Source organism: Capsella rubella, unplaced genomic scaffold, assembly GCF_000375325.1.
Source record: "Capsella rubella cultivar Monte Gargano unplaced genomic scaffold, Caprub1_0 scaffold_1, whole genome shotgun sequence".
Classification (NCBI taxonomy): domain Eukaryota; kingdom Viridiplantae; phylum Streptophyta; class Magnoliopsida; order Brassicales; family Brassicaceae; genus Capsella; species Capsella rubella.
In genome coordinates this window covers 14,830,053-14,842,973 of record NW_006238923.1, presented here as the reverse complement: position 1 = coordinate 14,842,973, position 12,921 = coordinate 14,830,053, and the positions used below count along the sequence as shown (strand labels likewise).

The 12,921-nt window shown below is 32.8% G+C and overlaps 1 protein-coding gene across 5 annotated transcripts; it reads right to left on the bottom strand.

Moving 5' to 3' along the window:
* Positions 1-2,642: 2,642 nt before the first annotated feature.
* LOC17899214 lies at positions 2,643-4,833 on the bottom strand. 5 transcript variants are annotated; one of them, XM_023790129.1, is made up of 6 exons: positions 4,592-4,833; positions 4,273-4,409; positions 3,914-4,120; positions 3,530-3,835; positions 3,251-3,457; positions 2,643-3,153 (listed from the first exon to the last, which is right to left on the bottom strand). In XM_023790129.1, the coding sequence occupies exons 2-6, from the start codon at positions 4,313-4,315 to the stop codon at positions 2,918-2,920; spliced, it is 999 nt and encodes a 332-aa protein (XP_023645897.1). In that variant the 5' UTR covers positions 4,316-4,409; positions 4,592-4,833; the 3' UTR covers positions 2,643-2,917. The 5 variants fall into 5 exon arrangements, with proteins under 5 accessions (XP_023645897.1, XP_023645899.1, XP_023645896.1 ...); XM_023790131.1 differs by having other exon boundaries at positions 3,914-4,117; positions 4,341-4,409; XM_023790128.1 differs by lacking the exon at positions 4,592-4,833 and having other exon boundaries at positions 4,273-4,416.
* Between the last annotated feature and the right edge of the window lie 8,088 nt (positions 4,834-12,921).

The following is a 12,921-nucleotide window of genomic DNA, read 5'->3' as shown; positions in this document are numbered from 1 at the left end:
CCAATCTCATTTCCTATTCAAACTAAATTTTCTCATATTGTCACCAAAATTTGAGAGAAGGCATACACCACCATCTTTCTTCTCTCATTCAGTGTAATTTTTTATTATATTGTATCTTAATTTAGGCTTTTAGTCTCTATGAGGTATCTGTGATTCTTTCTGCATATTAAAACATTTGCTTTTATTCTCCTGTCAAACTAATACTGCTTGATTTTCTAAAGGTTGTCCGGAACAATTTCAACACAAACAAGAGTTCTTCAGCAATTTCAACATAGTTTGATAAGAATCTTTGTTGTTCTAAGATGTGGGTCTTACGGATATTGAGTTAGCTAAGTTTCAGAAATATTGTACATAAATGTCAAAGTCATGATTGGAAAACACATTTGTTCATTGTAAATTGCTGATATGAGAAGTTTTGATTTTTCGTTATCAAAGTGAAGGGACCAGGAAGGCATGAACGAACATCATTTTCACTATTTTGTAATTAAAAAAAATTTAAATATTTCTTTATATAAGTTTCAGGGATTCACATATCTAAAATGAGAATTTTGAGTGAATATAAGGCCTTGAATGGTAATAGATTCTACAATAGATTTTGGATTTTGTTTTTCAAAAACTAGTTTTTAAGTTTTCTTAACAATTTTTAATAGAAACCAAAATCCACATATTTGAGAATTTAAGAAAATACTAACGGCACTTCTCATTTTCTTTTTTCTATTATGTATAAAAAAAAAAATAATAATAATAATATTTATTACAAAAACTAAAAGCGTGAATTAGGTGAATAATCAATTGAGATAATAAAATTAAGAATATAGCATTATAAAATAAAAAATTAAGAAATTAACACATGACTCTTGTAAAATGACCAAACTATCCTTTAAAATAACAAAGAAAAATCCAGCTTTTTATTTTGTTTTTTGTTTTTAATTTTTTTTTTGGAATAAAACACTTTACCCCTTAATATTTGTTAGTAATATATCTTTCAAAAAGGTTAATATAAACTCTCTAATTTATGTAAAATAAAGTTTACATTTTTTTCTACATTCAACATATCTTGAATTTTTCAAATCGGATATGAAAATGTTTAAATGATGAATAGTATTGATAATGAAGATGACAACTTTCTATATAGAAACATATAAAATATAATAGTATTCTACATAGTATATAAGTATTTAACACAATTAAGTAGTGGATGTAATTGTGGACCTGGTTCTAGCTATGGTTGTGGTGGTTATACAGTATAGAGGTGGTGGGTATACGGCGTGGTAGTTGTTCCAATACTGAATAGTATTGGTAAAAAAGAAAACATGTTGTATATAGAAACACATAAAATTGAATAGTATACTACATACTATTTGAGTCTGTAACACAATCTTTAATAATTTAATAGTAGTGCTGGATGTAGTTGTGGCCATGGTGAAAAGACAAAACGATAGACGGAATAGAAATTAAAGAAGCTAACCATGCCGAGTTAAACCGATGTTGAATTATAGACGCTATACCTTAAGAGATACAACATAGAAAACCCAAATAACTGACTTAAAACGCACAACGAATAAGAAATATATACCCTAAGGCCTAAAGGATACAATAAAGGCAACCCAAATGACCAAATTAAATGCACGCCAAATATTTTAGGCAATTAAACACATGACAAAAAAGATTATAATGTAAGAAAATAAAATATAAGCAAATATTTGTTTGTTTTAATATGTAAATACATATGTATTGGAAAAAGGTGGGTTGTAGAAAATCGGATAAGGAACAACTGTGTATCATGACACTACAAACAAAATGGTTGATTGCATCACTTAAATAGTATCACAAATATAAATGATATTATTTTAAATTATGTACATGAGACCAATTATGGTAATAATACGTACATAAAATATACACTATATTGTTTTTATTGGGTTAGAGTGGTCAGCTGGTGAAATATAGATTTTTTGTTGGTCATCCATGCCAAAATCCCAAACTAAAAATCAAAAACCAAAAGCTAAAAACCAAAAACTATAATCTAAAAACTATTTAAAAACCAACAACCATTCATGGCCTAAATCTATGTAGCATGTTAAATTGAAAAAGTGAAAAATATTAACTCTTTCTTTTAGTTTAATATTTAAGATTTTTGACCCGTACGTAGAAATACAGATAATCTTTTATATTTGAGATGGCGTCAAGCCGTCAACTGATGACTACATTCTCATGAAATATGATACATAATTTTCTATCGCATGACTATTAGTATATCGTTCAAGACAGATTACGATATGATTGACACAATACTCTCTCTCTGGCGTGGTAAGTTGGGCCCAATTATTTAATTTTATTGGGCCTCATTGAAAAACTAAAGCCCATGCGGTGTAGATTCATTTACATAAACGAATGTTAACTACTTCAAAACCCTTTAAATATTTACTTCGTGAACAGTTTTTTTTACTTTGGTCTTTTTGGTGCTTTCGATTATTTCTCTCCATCGCCATCGTTTTTGATTTAGGAAAGAAAAGTTTGTGATGAGAAAACTATTGAACCAGACGCAGAAGCTCAGATTTCAAAGAGCTATGGAGAAGCTAAAATCTCTGTCGGCGGCGACAAACAATTCTGTCATCGTTGCCGACTCTATCCCCTGCAACAACGAAGAAGCAAACTGATATTACAAAAGTTAGTTAATATGAACACTTTTGTTTGGAAGAGACAAACTGAAGAACCAAAAAAAAATCAGACATTCTATGAAGTAACATAGAAACAGAAACAGAATCAGTGTTTTGACAATGTTGAACGCTGCATCACTCTTAAAGACATCGCCGTTTTGCAGCAGCTTCTTCTGCAGATGTAGAAACACAATCAGTGTCTTCCCCCTTGTGATCTTCAGGACCTTCTGAGCATTGGCTCTTAAGCTTTCCTCCACCTAATAGACAAGTCCAAAGCTTGCACTACGCGGGACCTTATCGGGCTCTGATACGCGAACATCATAATATCTGTTTTCCAAAGCTTGAACTACGCGGGTGAAGTCTGTTTCTTCTGAGATGTTTTTGGATAATATCATCAGAGTTGGATATCCAACTTCATCATGTTCCACAGGATTGTCTAGTGCCCAGAGAAGCATGTCCAACAACATTTTAAAACCTCTTGAATAGTTTGGCCCTGGAAAATTATATCAATGGAGATGTTACATATCTATACATCAAGAAAAAAGAGTGATAAAAGGGAGTTTAAAGAGGGTTTAAGTAGAGGAATTCACCGTCAGGTACGAATCCGATTTTGAATTTGGAATCTGGGTCTGAATCTTCTGGGAAAGTTTGCTTCTCACCATAAGCCCATATTGACACATCACCCCTATGACCTCTATGACAAAGAGCTGATCCAATATTCAGATAAATCGAATCATCACTGAGACCTGTAGGGATTGGGTAATCCACAACGTCCCAGAAGAGTCCATTGCCAGGCTCTACAAAGTTTCACAAAAAGTTACTAAAAGAAAAACACAACCAGATGGATAGTGAATACAAAGTAATTATACCTTCTGGCCATCCCCTTGCAACAGAAGTATCGATAATACGTTCTAGCCTTTTGTCGATAGTAATACTGCCTTCGGTAATATGTGAAATAGCATTCTTCAGAACAGGGTGATACATATCAATAAGACCTGCCAATGCAACATAGTTTCTTGCTTTGAAAGCATGGAGGAGACTGGTGAGTAAAGTGTCTTGTGATTGTGAGAAGTCTTTTGAGATTAACAACCAATTAACTGCAGGCCTCTTATCCAAGACGAAGAGTAAAGTGTCTACCAACATTTTTCTAACCCTTGCATGTTTATCATCTGGAACTATACAAAAGGGACAGACATATAAGTTTAAAAATTAGAAACAGAGGAAAGATAAATGTTTAGGTTTTAAGTAGATACCATCAGATTTGAAGATGATACCAACATCTCTAAAGCGATTCACCAATTCAATAGGCATTGTATTGCTCTCTTTATAAGCCCAGATTGTTATATCACCATCAAAACCAAAACCCATAAAGTTTCTTTTCATGGTTGCATATACAGATTCAGGAACACAACCTTCAGGGATTGTGTAATCACCAACATCCCAGAAGACTCCTGTCTCTGCTAGGGTTTATAATTACAAACAAGGCATTATCAACTTCAAATCAAACATATCGATTACTATGATTTGAACAACCGATCAAATGAGTTATGAACAACAGAACTAAAGCTTTCAACTCCAAGAGAAATTGATGAAAAGATCAACGAGGACATACATATCGTGTCGGATCGATCAGAATAGCTATGAACAACTTGCATTTTCGAGAAGAGATTGAGATCTAACCGAAGTAACGTTGTCTGCGTTCTCCGCGTGGTATGTTCATTGTTTCAAAGGAGAGCTTGAGAGTAAGATCTGTGGCCGCGGATTAGAAAATGAGGTTTTGGGATTAGGGTTTTAATAGCTGTGTTTGAGAGGTTTTATATAGTTGCGGTGATTGCTTAACTTAAAGTAATTATCTAGTAAAGACGTTTGATTAAGCTTAAGTTTCTAATACTTAAAAACATGTTTACTTGCAATGTAGGAAGAGATCTTACCGAACACCAGTTCTGTTCGAGGCCATATATACGTTGTTTTGAAGTAATCATCAGACAAAGGAGTGTAACACAGCAGCTTAGTTGATTATATAATTGGAACCATAACTGCAAAAATCACTGTGTCTTCTGGGATTTGGATCTTGAAAAAGATCTTGAAAATAGTTCATATGAACAGTTTCAAAATCCCAAAAGACTAGAATTTTTGCGATTATAGGTTCAATCAATCTCTTGTTAACCTTGGAAGAAAAAATCTGAGAGAAAATAATCTCACACATGTTCTTGTCCTGAGAATCTCAAAGAGAGAGAGAGAGAGAGAGAGAGAGAGATCGGCTTAGAGAGAGAACTAGGAGATATACGTTTAACCTTGTATTTATTTATATGAATCATTAAGAAGCTCTAATTAAGGATTAAGAAGAGGTGGAGGAATGTACGGGCGAAAATCCAGCAGGCCAAGCCCAATATGGTTTTTCATGGGCCGGAGAGAAAGTAGAGTTTAAGGTTCGCTTTATTTTTTAAACAAACAAGTCCAATAATTTTAACAGCAGACCTTTTTTGGTTTGTATCATCGTCAACTCATCTCATTACTATAAAAACAGACAAAAGAGGCCAAGATACAGTATACAGTAAAACCTCTATAAATTAATAATGTTAGGACTACAGAAATTTATTAATTTATAGTGATATTAATTTATCTATAAATTAATATTTATTATTTTAAAGTATAAATTAATAATTATTAATTTATAGTGGCATGTTAACTCTTAAAGTTTTTTTTAAAATTATAATTTGGGAAAATTTTACAAAATAAGATTAGTCTTTAAGATTATATAAATTTTTGTAGTTTAGAATTGAATTCTATATTTATATAAAAAATAACAATGAATTAAAATTTTTATAAATAAATTCACTTCTATACAAAGTACATACAAAAATTCAAGTTTACGATTAATACCTCAATTGTTGTCTTTTAATATCCTATAAAACAAACAAAAAATGAATATGATGCATATTTATAATTAGAAAACATTCAAAAAATTTGCTTATTTTATGATTTTATGGAATATATTATAAGATTATAGTTTAAAATATAACATAAGCTTTTTTTTGTTATAAAGATGAGGTCTTGGAGAAATTCATTTTTACAAAAAACTAAAACCATATTTCAACATAACTAATTATATATATATATATATATATATATATATATATATATATGTGTGTGTGTGTGTGTGTGATTATTAATTTATGTTATTATTGGGACCATATTTACATAGGGATTTCAAAAAAATTTATTATCTTATTATCTTATCGAAAGTTATATATGAAAGTTATATAAAGTTTTATACACATATAAAGGTAATTTGTGTATATATTATAAGCTTACATACATATTTGGATAAATTTCAATATTTTTAATGGTTTTTTTGATAAAGTTTGAAAAAGGGGTATTTTTAAAAAGAGGTATAAGAAAAGGGGTATTTTTGAAATTCCCCCAAATTTTTACACTGGCCCGACTTGGGACAAGCAAAATTTATTAATTTATAGTGTTTATTAATTTATAGAGTATTAATTTATAGAGGTTTTACTGTATTCCATAATTTTGTGAATTACATCTCTCAAATTTGGCCAAAATAGGTAAAATCATTACCAAATTTTTTTAAAATAAAAAGTAAATAATGTACTGAAGGGTTATATTAGGGGTGACGATTGAGATTGTAATATTGACATTCATTAATTTGAGTTGAAGTGTTTTTGATATGACTATGATCGAACGAGACCCGGAGCACGTAGTGGAGAAACACGTTAACGAGGTGTAGCACAAAGACAACAAGGAGAAACACGAGAACGAAGAGCAGCACGTAGCCGAGGAGCAGAGAAAGCACTAGTTATCGCGGAAGGTTTTCTAACAAGATCAAGGCTCAAGAAGCTCAAACAAACAATCAATGACATTCTTAGGGAGTCAAACAAGATTGAAGAAGTGGCTCAAGTCTCCCTCGTAATGGTCTCGACTCAAAAGGTTTGGTAAAGGGTTAAATGTTACTTATGCACACTTTTTCCCTTGTCAAGCTTTGTCCCATTGGGTTTTTTTGACAAGGTTTTTAGTGAGGTCTAAGTAACACTTTTAAGCCCCTTTACCAAGCATAATTTGTGGGTCCAAGGCCCATCACTTTGCCTTGGCCTATTTTCTATATTTTCACTTTATTTTTGCATTGAATGTGTTTGTTATTTCCAAGACTCTTTGCATGAGTTTGGTCTTGTGCATGCTATTGCATGTTTTTCTTCTCTCCCCTCTTCTCATTTATCCTCCTCTCCTATATAATCCCCTTCTACCTTTCATTTGTAACTCATCTATCTTTTTTATCAAAAACTCTTTCAAGAAAGATCACTCTCTTGTTTTTTTCTTTGGTGTGTAATATCCAACGTCAAGTCCAAGATCGATAAATCAAAGGCTCTACCGCAACCATTATGTGACCATTCGCTCCACATCCTTTGGTATAAGTGATCTTACGATCCCTTAGGTGGAAAGTCTATCCTTTTCTCAACTTCTCGAGTGTCGATTCTAAGAGGATCATATCATGTGGTATTAGAGCACACTCTGAAAAGTTCAGCATACTATAGTTTTTACCATCTTTCATCATTTCATTCCATATTCATTCATCTTTCCATTTTATTTTTGTTTTCTTATCAGATTTTTTTCTAGATTTTCTGTCATTTTGTCGGAATTTTCATAAATAATTGGCTCATTATAAAATTGCAAACTCAGTTGAATCTGAAACTAGGACGAGTCTAGTATATAAAAAAATTATTTCTGGAATTTTTGAACTTTATTTCATGACCCAAACATGGCAGCATTATTTATAAAGAAAAAATTCCAGAAATGATGAAAGATGCTAAGCTTTTGGGTTTTGAAATCAAGTTTAAACATTCCAGAAATATTTTTTTTTATATTCTAGATTCGTCCTAGTTTCATATTCAATTGAGTTTGCAATTCTATGATGAGCCAATTATTTATGAAAATTTTGACAAGATGACAGAAAATCCAGAAAAAATTGCGGAACTAGGATTTTTCCTATGATAGGGTGGAGTGGAATTTTGTGATACAATTACTTCGTAAATTAGGATTTGCGGAACGGTGGATAAATTGGGTTAGGTATTGTATGTCGTCGGTGGAGTATCGGGTATTAATAAACGGGCAGCCTAAAGGTTCTATTACACCTAAAAGGGGTTTAAGACAAGGTGATCCGCTATCCCCGTATTTGTTTATTTTATGCACAGAAGTCCTAATTGCTAATATAAGAAAGGCGGAGCAGGATAAGTTGATTACTGGGATTAAAGTTGCAAATAAATGTCCGCCAATTTCTCACCTTTTATTTGCGGACGATAGTCTGTTTTTCTGTAAAGCAACACCGGAGCAATGCACGGTTATTCTCCGTATATTGAATCAATATGAAAAGGTGTCGGGTCAACAAATAAATTTTGCTAAGTCCCGGTTCAATTTGGTCACACTGTGGATGCTGCTACTAAGACGGAGCTTCATGGTCTCAATGGGATATCTAATGTCGGGGGTATGGGTTCATACTTGGGGTTACCGGAAAGTCTTGGGGGAGCCAAAACCAAAATCTTCTCTTTTGTACGGGATCGGTTGGACCGCCATATTAGCGGTTGGTCGGCTAAGTTTCTTTCAAAAGGAGGTAAGGAAGTAATGATAAAGTCGGTGGCCTCTGCACTACCAACTTATGTGATGTCATGTTTTCGCCTCCCGAAAACAATCACATCGAAGTTGACTAGTGCAGTGGCCAAGTTCTGGTGGAGTTCTAACGGTCAGACAGGGGGTATGCATTGGCGGGCTTGGGATAAATTGTGTTGTAACAAAAATGTAGGAGGCTTGGGTTTTCGAAATGTTAACGACTTCAATACGGCGCTGCTAGCAAAGCAACTATGGCGGTTGATTGAAGCCCCAGACTCGCTGTTTGCAAAGGTTTTCAAAGGACGGTATTATAGGAATTCTCATCCTATGGATCCAATTAAGTCTTACTCGCCATCCTATGGTTGGAGGAGTATAAGTTTAGCTAGATCTCTGGTAGCTAAAGGGCTAATTATACGAGTTGGAACAGGTGATTCTGTGTCTGTTTGGACGGATCCCTGGATTCCGGCTCAATTCCCGAGACCAGCTTTGAGTAAGGGGCCGCTTATGGACCCTTCTCTTCAGATTTCTCAATTAATTGATCATCAAACAAACTCTTGGCGGTTGGATAGATTACAAGAACATTTTATTCAGGAAGATGTTGCTTTGATCAGTGCACTGCCGATTGGTAATAATCCTACAAGTAACTCCTTTGGCTGGCATTTTACAAAGAACGGGAAATATTCGGTGAAGTCCGGGTATCATACGGCTCCTTACACCTCTTTTTGCACAAGTATGGAAAGTTAGGTGTCCATCAAAAATTCAACATTTTATGTGGCAATTGTTAACTGGCTGCATTGCGGTATCAGTGAATCTTTCTAAGAGGGGTATAAATGGTGATACTAAATGTGTTCGATGCAGAACCATGGAGAAGACAGTTAATCATGTTATTTTTTAGTGTCCTCCTGCCCGTCAAACTTGGGCTTTGAGTAATGTTCCGGTCGGTGTAATATTGTTTCCAACAAATTCGGTCTATGCCAATTTGGATTATATCTTTAAACTCACCCAGGACAGCGTGCAGTATGGTTTTGGCCCGTGGATTCTATGGTATATTTGGAAGGCGAGAAATGCTAAAGTTTTTGAAAATCGGGATGAAAGTCCTATGGATATTATTAAGATAGCAACTGAGGAAGCAAGAGTTTGGCAGGAAGCTCAGATTGCTGAATCAGATAATGATTCAGCGGTGGCTGGGTTCAATGGTAGGCATTCCAATAGGTTGGGGATCTTACCCGCTTTTGAGGTGGGATATCGGTGTTTTATTGATGGGTCGTGGAAGGTTTCCGATAAGTATGCAGGTTTAGGGTGGTATTGTCATGATGTGTGTGACTCTACGACGACAATGGGGGCTTCGAATGTACGCCGTAGCCTATCTCCACTACACGCTGAAGTTGAAGCTTTGGTGTGGGCGATGAGGTGTATGATTGGACATAATCACAGAGATGTTATGTTCCTTACAGACTGTTCCGACTTGGTGAAGATGTCTTCTCCGTCCGAGTGGCCGGCATTCTCTGCCTACCTTGACGATATTCCTATTGATAGGGAAGAATTTTCATCTTTCTCTATTTATTATATCTCTCGTAATCTTAATGTAAAAGCGGATTCTCTGGCGCGAAATGCTCGCACCACTCCGTTCCCTGTTAAGTATGTAAACAATTGTCCCTTGAATTGGCTCGTTTGAGCTAATTGCTAGTATTGTTGACAAAAAAAAATATAATTTGCAATTACAAATATTTAAAAACCAAATAAAAATAATTTTTTAAAAAATTATATCAAAAATGGAAATTTATAATTATTTTATTTTAAATATATATTATGTAAATTTAATATTATTAGTAACAAGTAATTTATGCCCCAATTCTAAATACACTCTGATTTTTGTTGAATATTCTTTATGCGTAAGACTACGAGAAAAAAACTACTATGATACACTCTCTCACGTATAGTGCATTAAGAGTTAATTAGTTCATGACGTAGTTTTAACTTATAAATGCAAAATTTTAGTTTGATGTAAAACATATAAAATAGACAAAATATATTTAAATTTTGTATCAATAGTTTATTATTTTATCATGAGTTGCACGACTGTTTTCATAAATAAGTTTGATTTATTTGAATATCATGTATTTAGTATATTTTTTTGGTATTTCTTTTTCTTCTTAGTTATAGTTTGATTATCATTACATATTTTTTAATAATAAATCTATTCATTTGTTTATTTAAAAGACTAAAAACACTTACTTATTACTGTACACAATGTGTACAATTGTGTACTTTCTGCCTCTTTGTTGTTTACAATGAAAATTTGATTTATTTGTATCATTTCTCCATTGTAAATATTTTCTTTTGAAAGTCTTAAGGGACTCAGAAATCATGCAAACTTGTAAGATAACTTATACTATAACTCATGAGTGATTATCGAGTTGATGTAGAACAAGCAGAAAGTGCATGTCCAAGAATGTGCAAGAAGAAAAAATTTGTTAAAAATTTATCAGAACATATATGAATCAATTGGAACTGAGAAGGTTAGAATTCAATTTCTTCTTAAATTAATTATAGCAGGATTGTTAATCTTTAAATTCATTGAATTCATGGATAAGAAATTATGAACTCATTAGAATGATGACAAAAAAAAAAAGAACTCTTTAGAATATAAGGATAAATGATTATGAACTCTTTATAATAGAATGATATGCGATTTCTCGATTTTTCCAAAATCGCAGAAGAACATATCTCGCCGGTGGAATTTATATACAATGGCGAACTCATTCATATCACCATTATAGTTGTAGTGGTAATTGATGTAATTATTATAATAATAATTAAATTCTTCATATTATTATAATATTAATTAAATTCTTCATTTTATTTTTCTAATTATATATTACTTGAAAACTCGACATTTGGTATACTAGTCTTATGTTGAACAAAAGTAATGTAATATTTTAAAAAATTGTATCTTACGTAAAATTTCAAAACTTACCTTAGTTTTTTAAAAATTTAAAGGATTTTTTATGATAAACCAAATCAAACTCTATTCATGATAAAGTCAACATATTTTATATAATCTTTTTAAAGAAAAATAAAATCATAATATTTGATTGCATGTTATGGTCTTTAGACACATCTCCAAGTGTAAGCACAAGTGTATGAATATTTGAGGTAAAATATTGATATATTTTTGTTGTCTTTTTTTTTTCCTTTTGAAAATAATAAGATGATGTAAAATAATATTTGTTATTTTTTTTTTCTTTTTGCATGTAAATAAAAGTACGCCTATGATAGTATTTTACTCATAACACCCTCTAGATTGGTTTTCTCGTTGCAAAATTTACAACGATATGTATCTAGTGAAACTACTATGATGATATATGGTAGTAAAGTGATAGGATCTTGGTTAGAAGATCTATGCCCCTTGAACACTTTGTGTAGTTAATAGATCTCTGATTGTGGCCAGGTTGCGAAAGGCCGGCGGTTCCAAAAGAGGCGGGTTTGTGCGAATTGGTGCCTAGATTGATCTTATGAATGGCCGGGTTGAGAACGGACGGTTGTTCTAAAACTGGCGGGTTTGTGCGACGTGTGGCCCGGCTGCGAACGGACGGCGGTTCTGAAACTGGCCGATTTGTGCAGATGTGTGGCTGAGATGATTTCTGGACTGAGAATGGATTGATAGAAACTTTCAAAGCTTATGAAAATCCTTTGAACTTTCAAACTCGATCCTACTTGGGTTTGAAACTCCAAAACCATTCACGAGATGAGGTTGTTAGATAGTACATACTAAAACACAAAGTCAAGGTGATCAAACAAGTTCATAAGAGATTTTTTAATAAGAAAATGTTTGATGAGATTTAAAAAGAAAGAAGAAAGAATTTATATGGTTTTATAAGATAGGACAACACACAGGAAGACTCTTAAACTTCTCTGGCTGCAGGCTGGGCTGGAGAACAATGGACTTTTGTAAAAGTGTGTGGCCTTGACTCATTAAAAACCTCTCTCGGAAAACCCAGTGGAACAAAACCAAGAGGAGGAAAAAAGAGTACAAGTCACACACCTCCACTATCTCAGCTTAAGTGGCTTGAATCTCAACCAACGTAGTTGGATAAGCACACTCAAGACTACCCTTTAGTGTCATAGGACTTTAGGGAAGTGAAACGCTTATTTAGCTCCAATATCTTCATCTTCAAGCTGCTCGTTCGCTTCAAGCTCCTCAAGTTCAAGCTGCTCATTAGCTCTATGTTCCAAGCTTCCCATTATCACATCATAAAGGAATTTATTCTTCTAAATATTGTGAAGACATAGGTCATGTTTGTTTGTTCATTTAGATGGTCCATCCAGATATTGTTAGTTTAAGTCTAGAAATGAACATCATCCAGATGATTCTGGATGAGTTTTTAAATTTTAAATAAAATTTTGAATGTCATTTTAATAACTCTAGCTAGTTGGATAATTTGGAAGGAGATGGTTCATCCAAAATGACAAATGATAAATATACCCTTATATATCATCCAAATAATATTTCATAAAAATGGAATTTAGAAATGTCAAAAATAATATTTGTAAATTATTTAGATGTGTAAATATTTTAGATCAATAATTTAAAATTACTATGATTTTTATAAAGATTGAAAGAAATTTGTATTAGATTAAA

Excerpts from the sequence above, each read along its gene's own strand:
- LOC17899214 (XM_023790129.1), bottom strand. The coding sequence starts at position 4,315 with ATGCAAGTTGTTCATAGCTATTCTGATCGATCCGACACGATAT. Across the intron at positions 3,836-3,913 it reads TATCATCTTCAAATCTGATG|TTCCAGATGATAAACATGCA; the intron begins GTATCTACTTAA and ends CCTTTTGTATAG. Across the intron at positions 3,458-3,529 it reads TGCAAGGGGATGGCCAGAAG|AGCCTGGCAATGGACTCTTC; the intron begins GTATAATTACTT and ends GAAACTTTGTAG.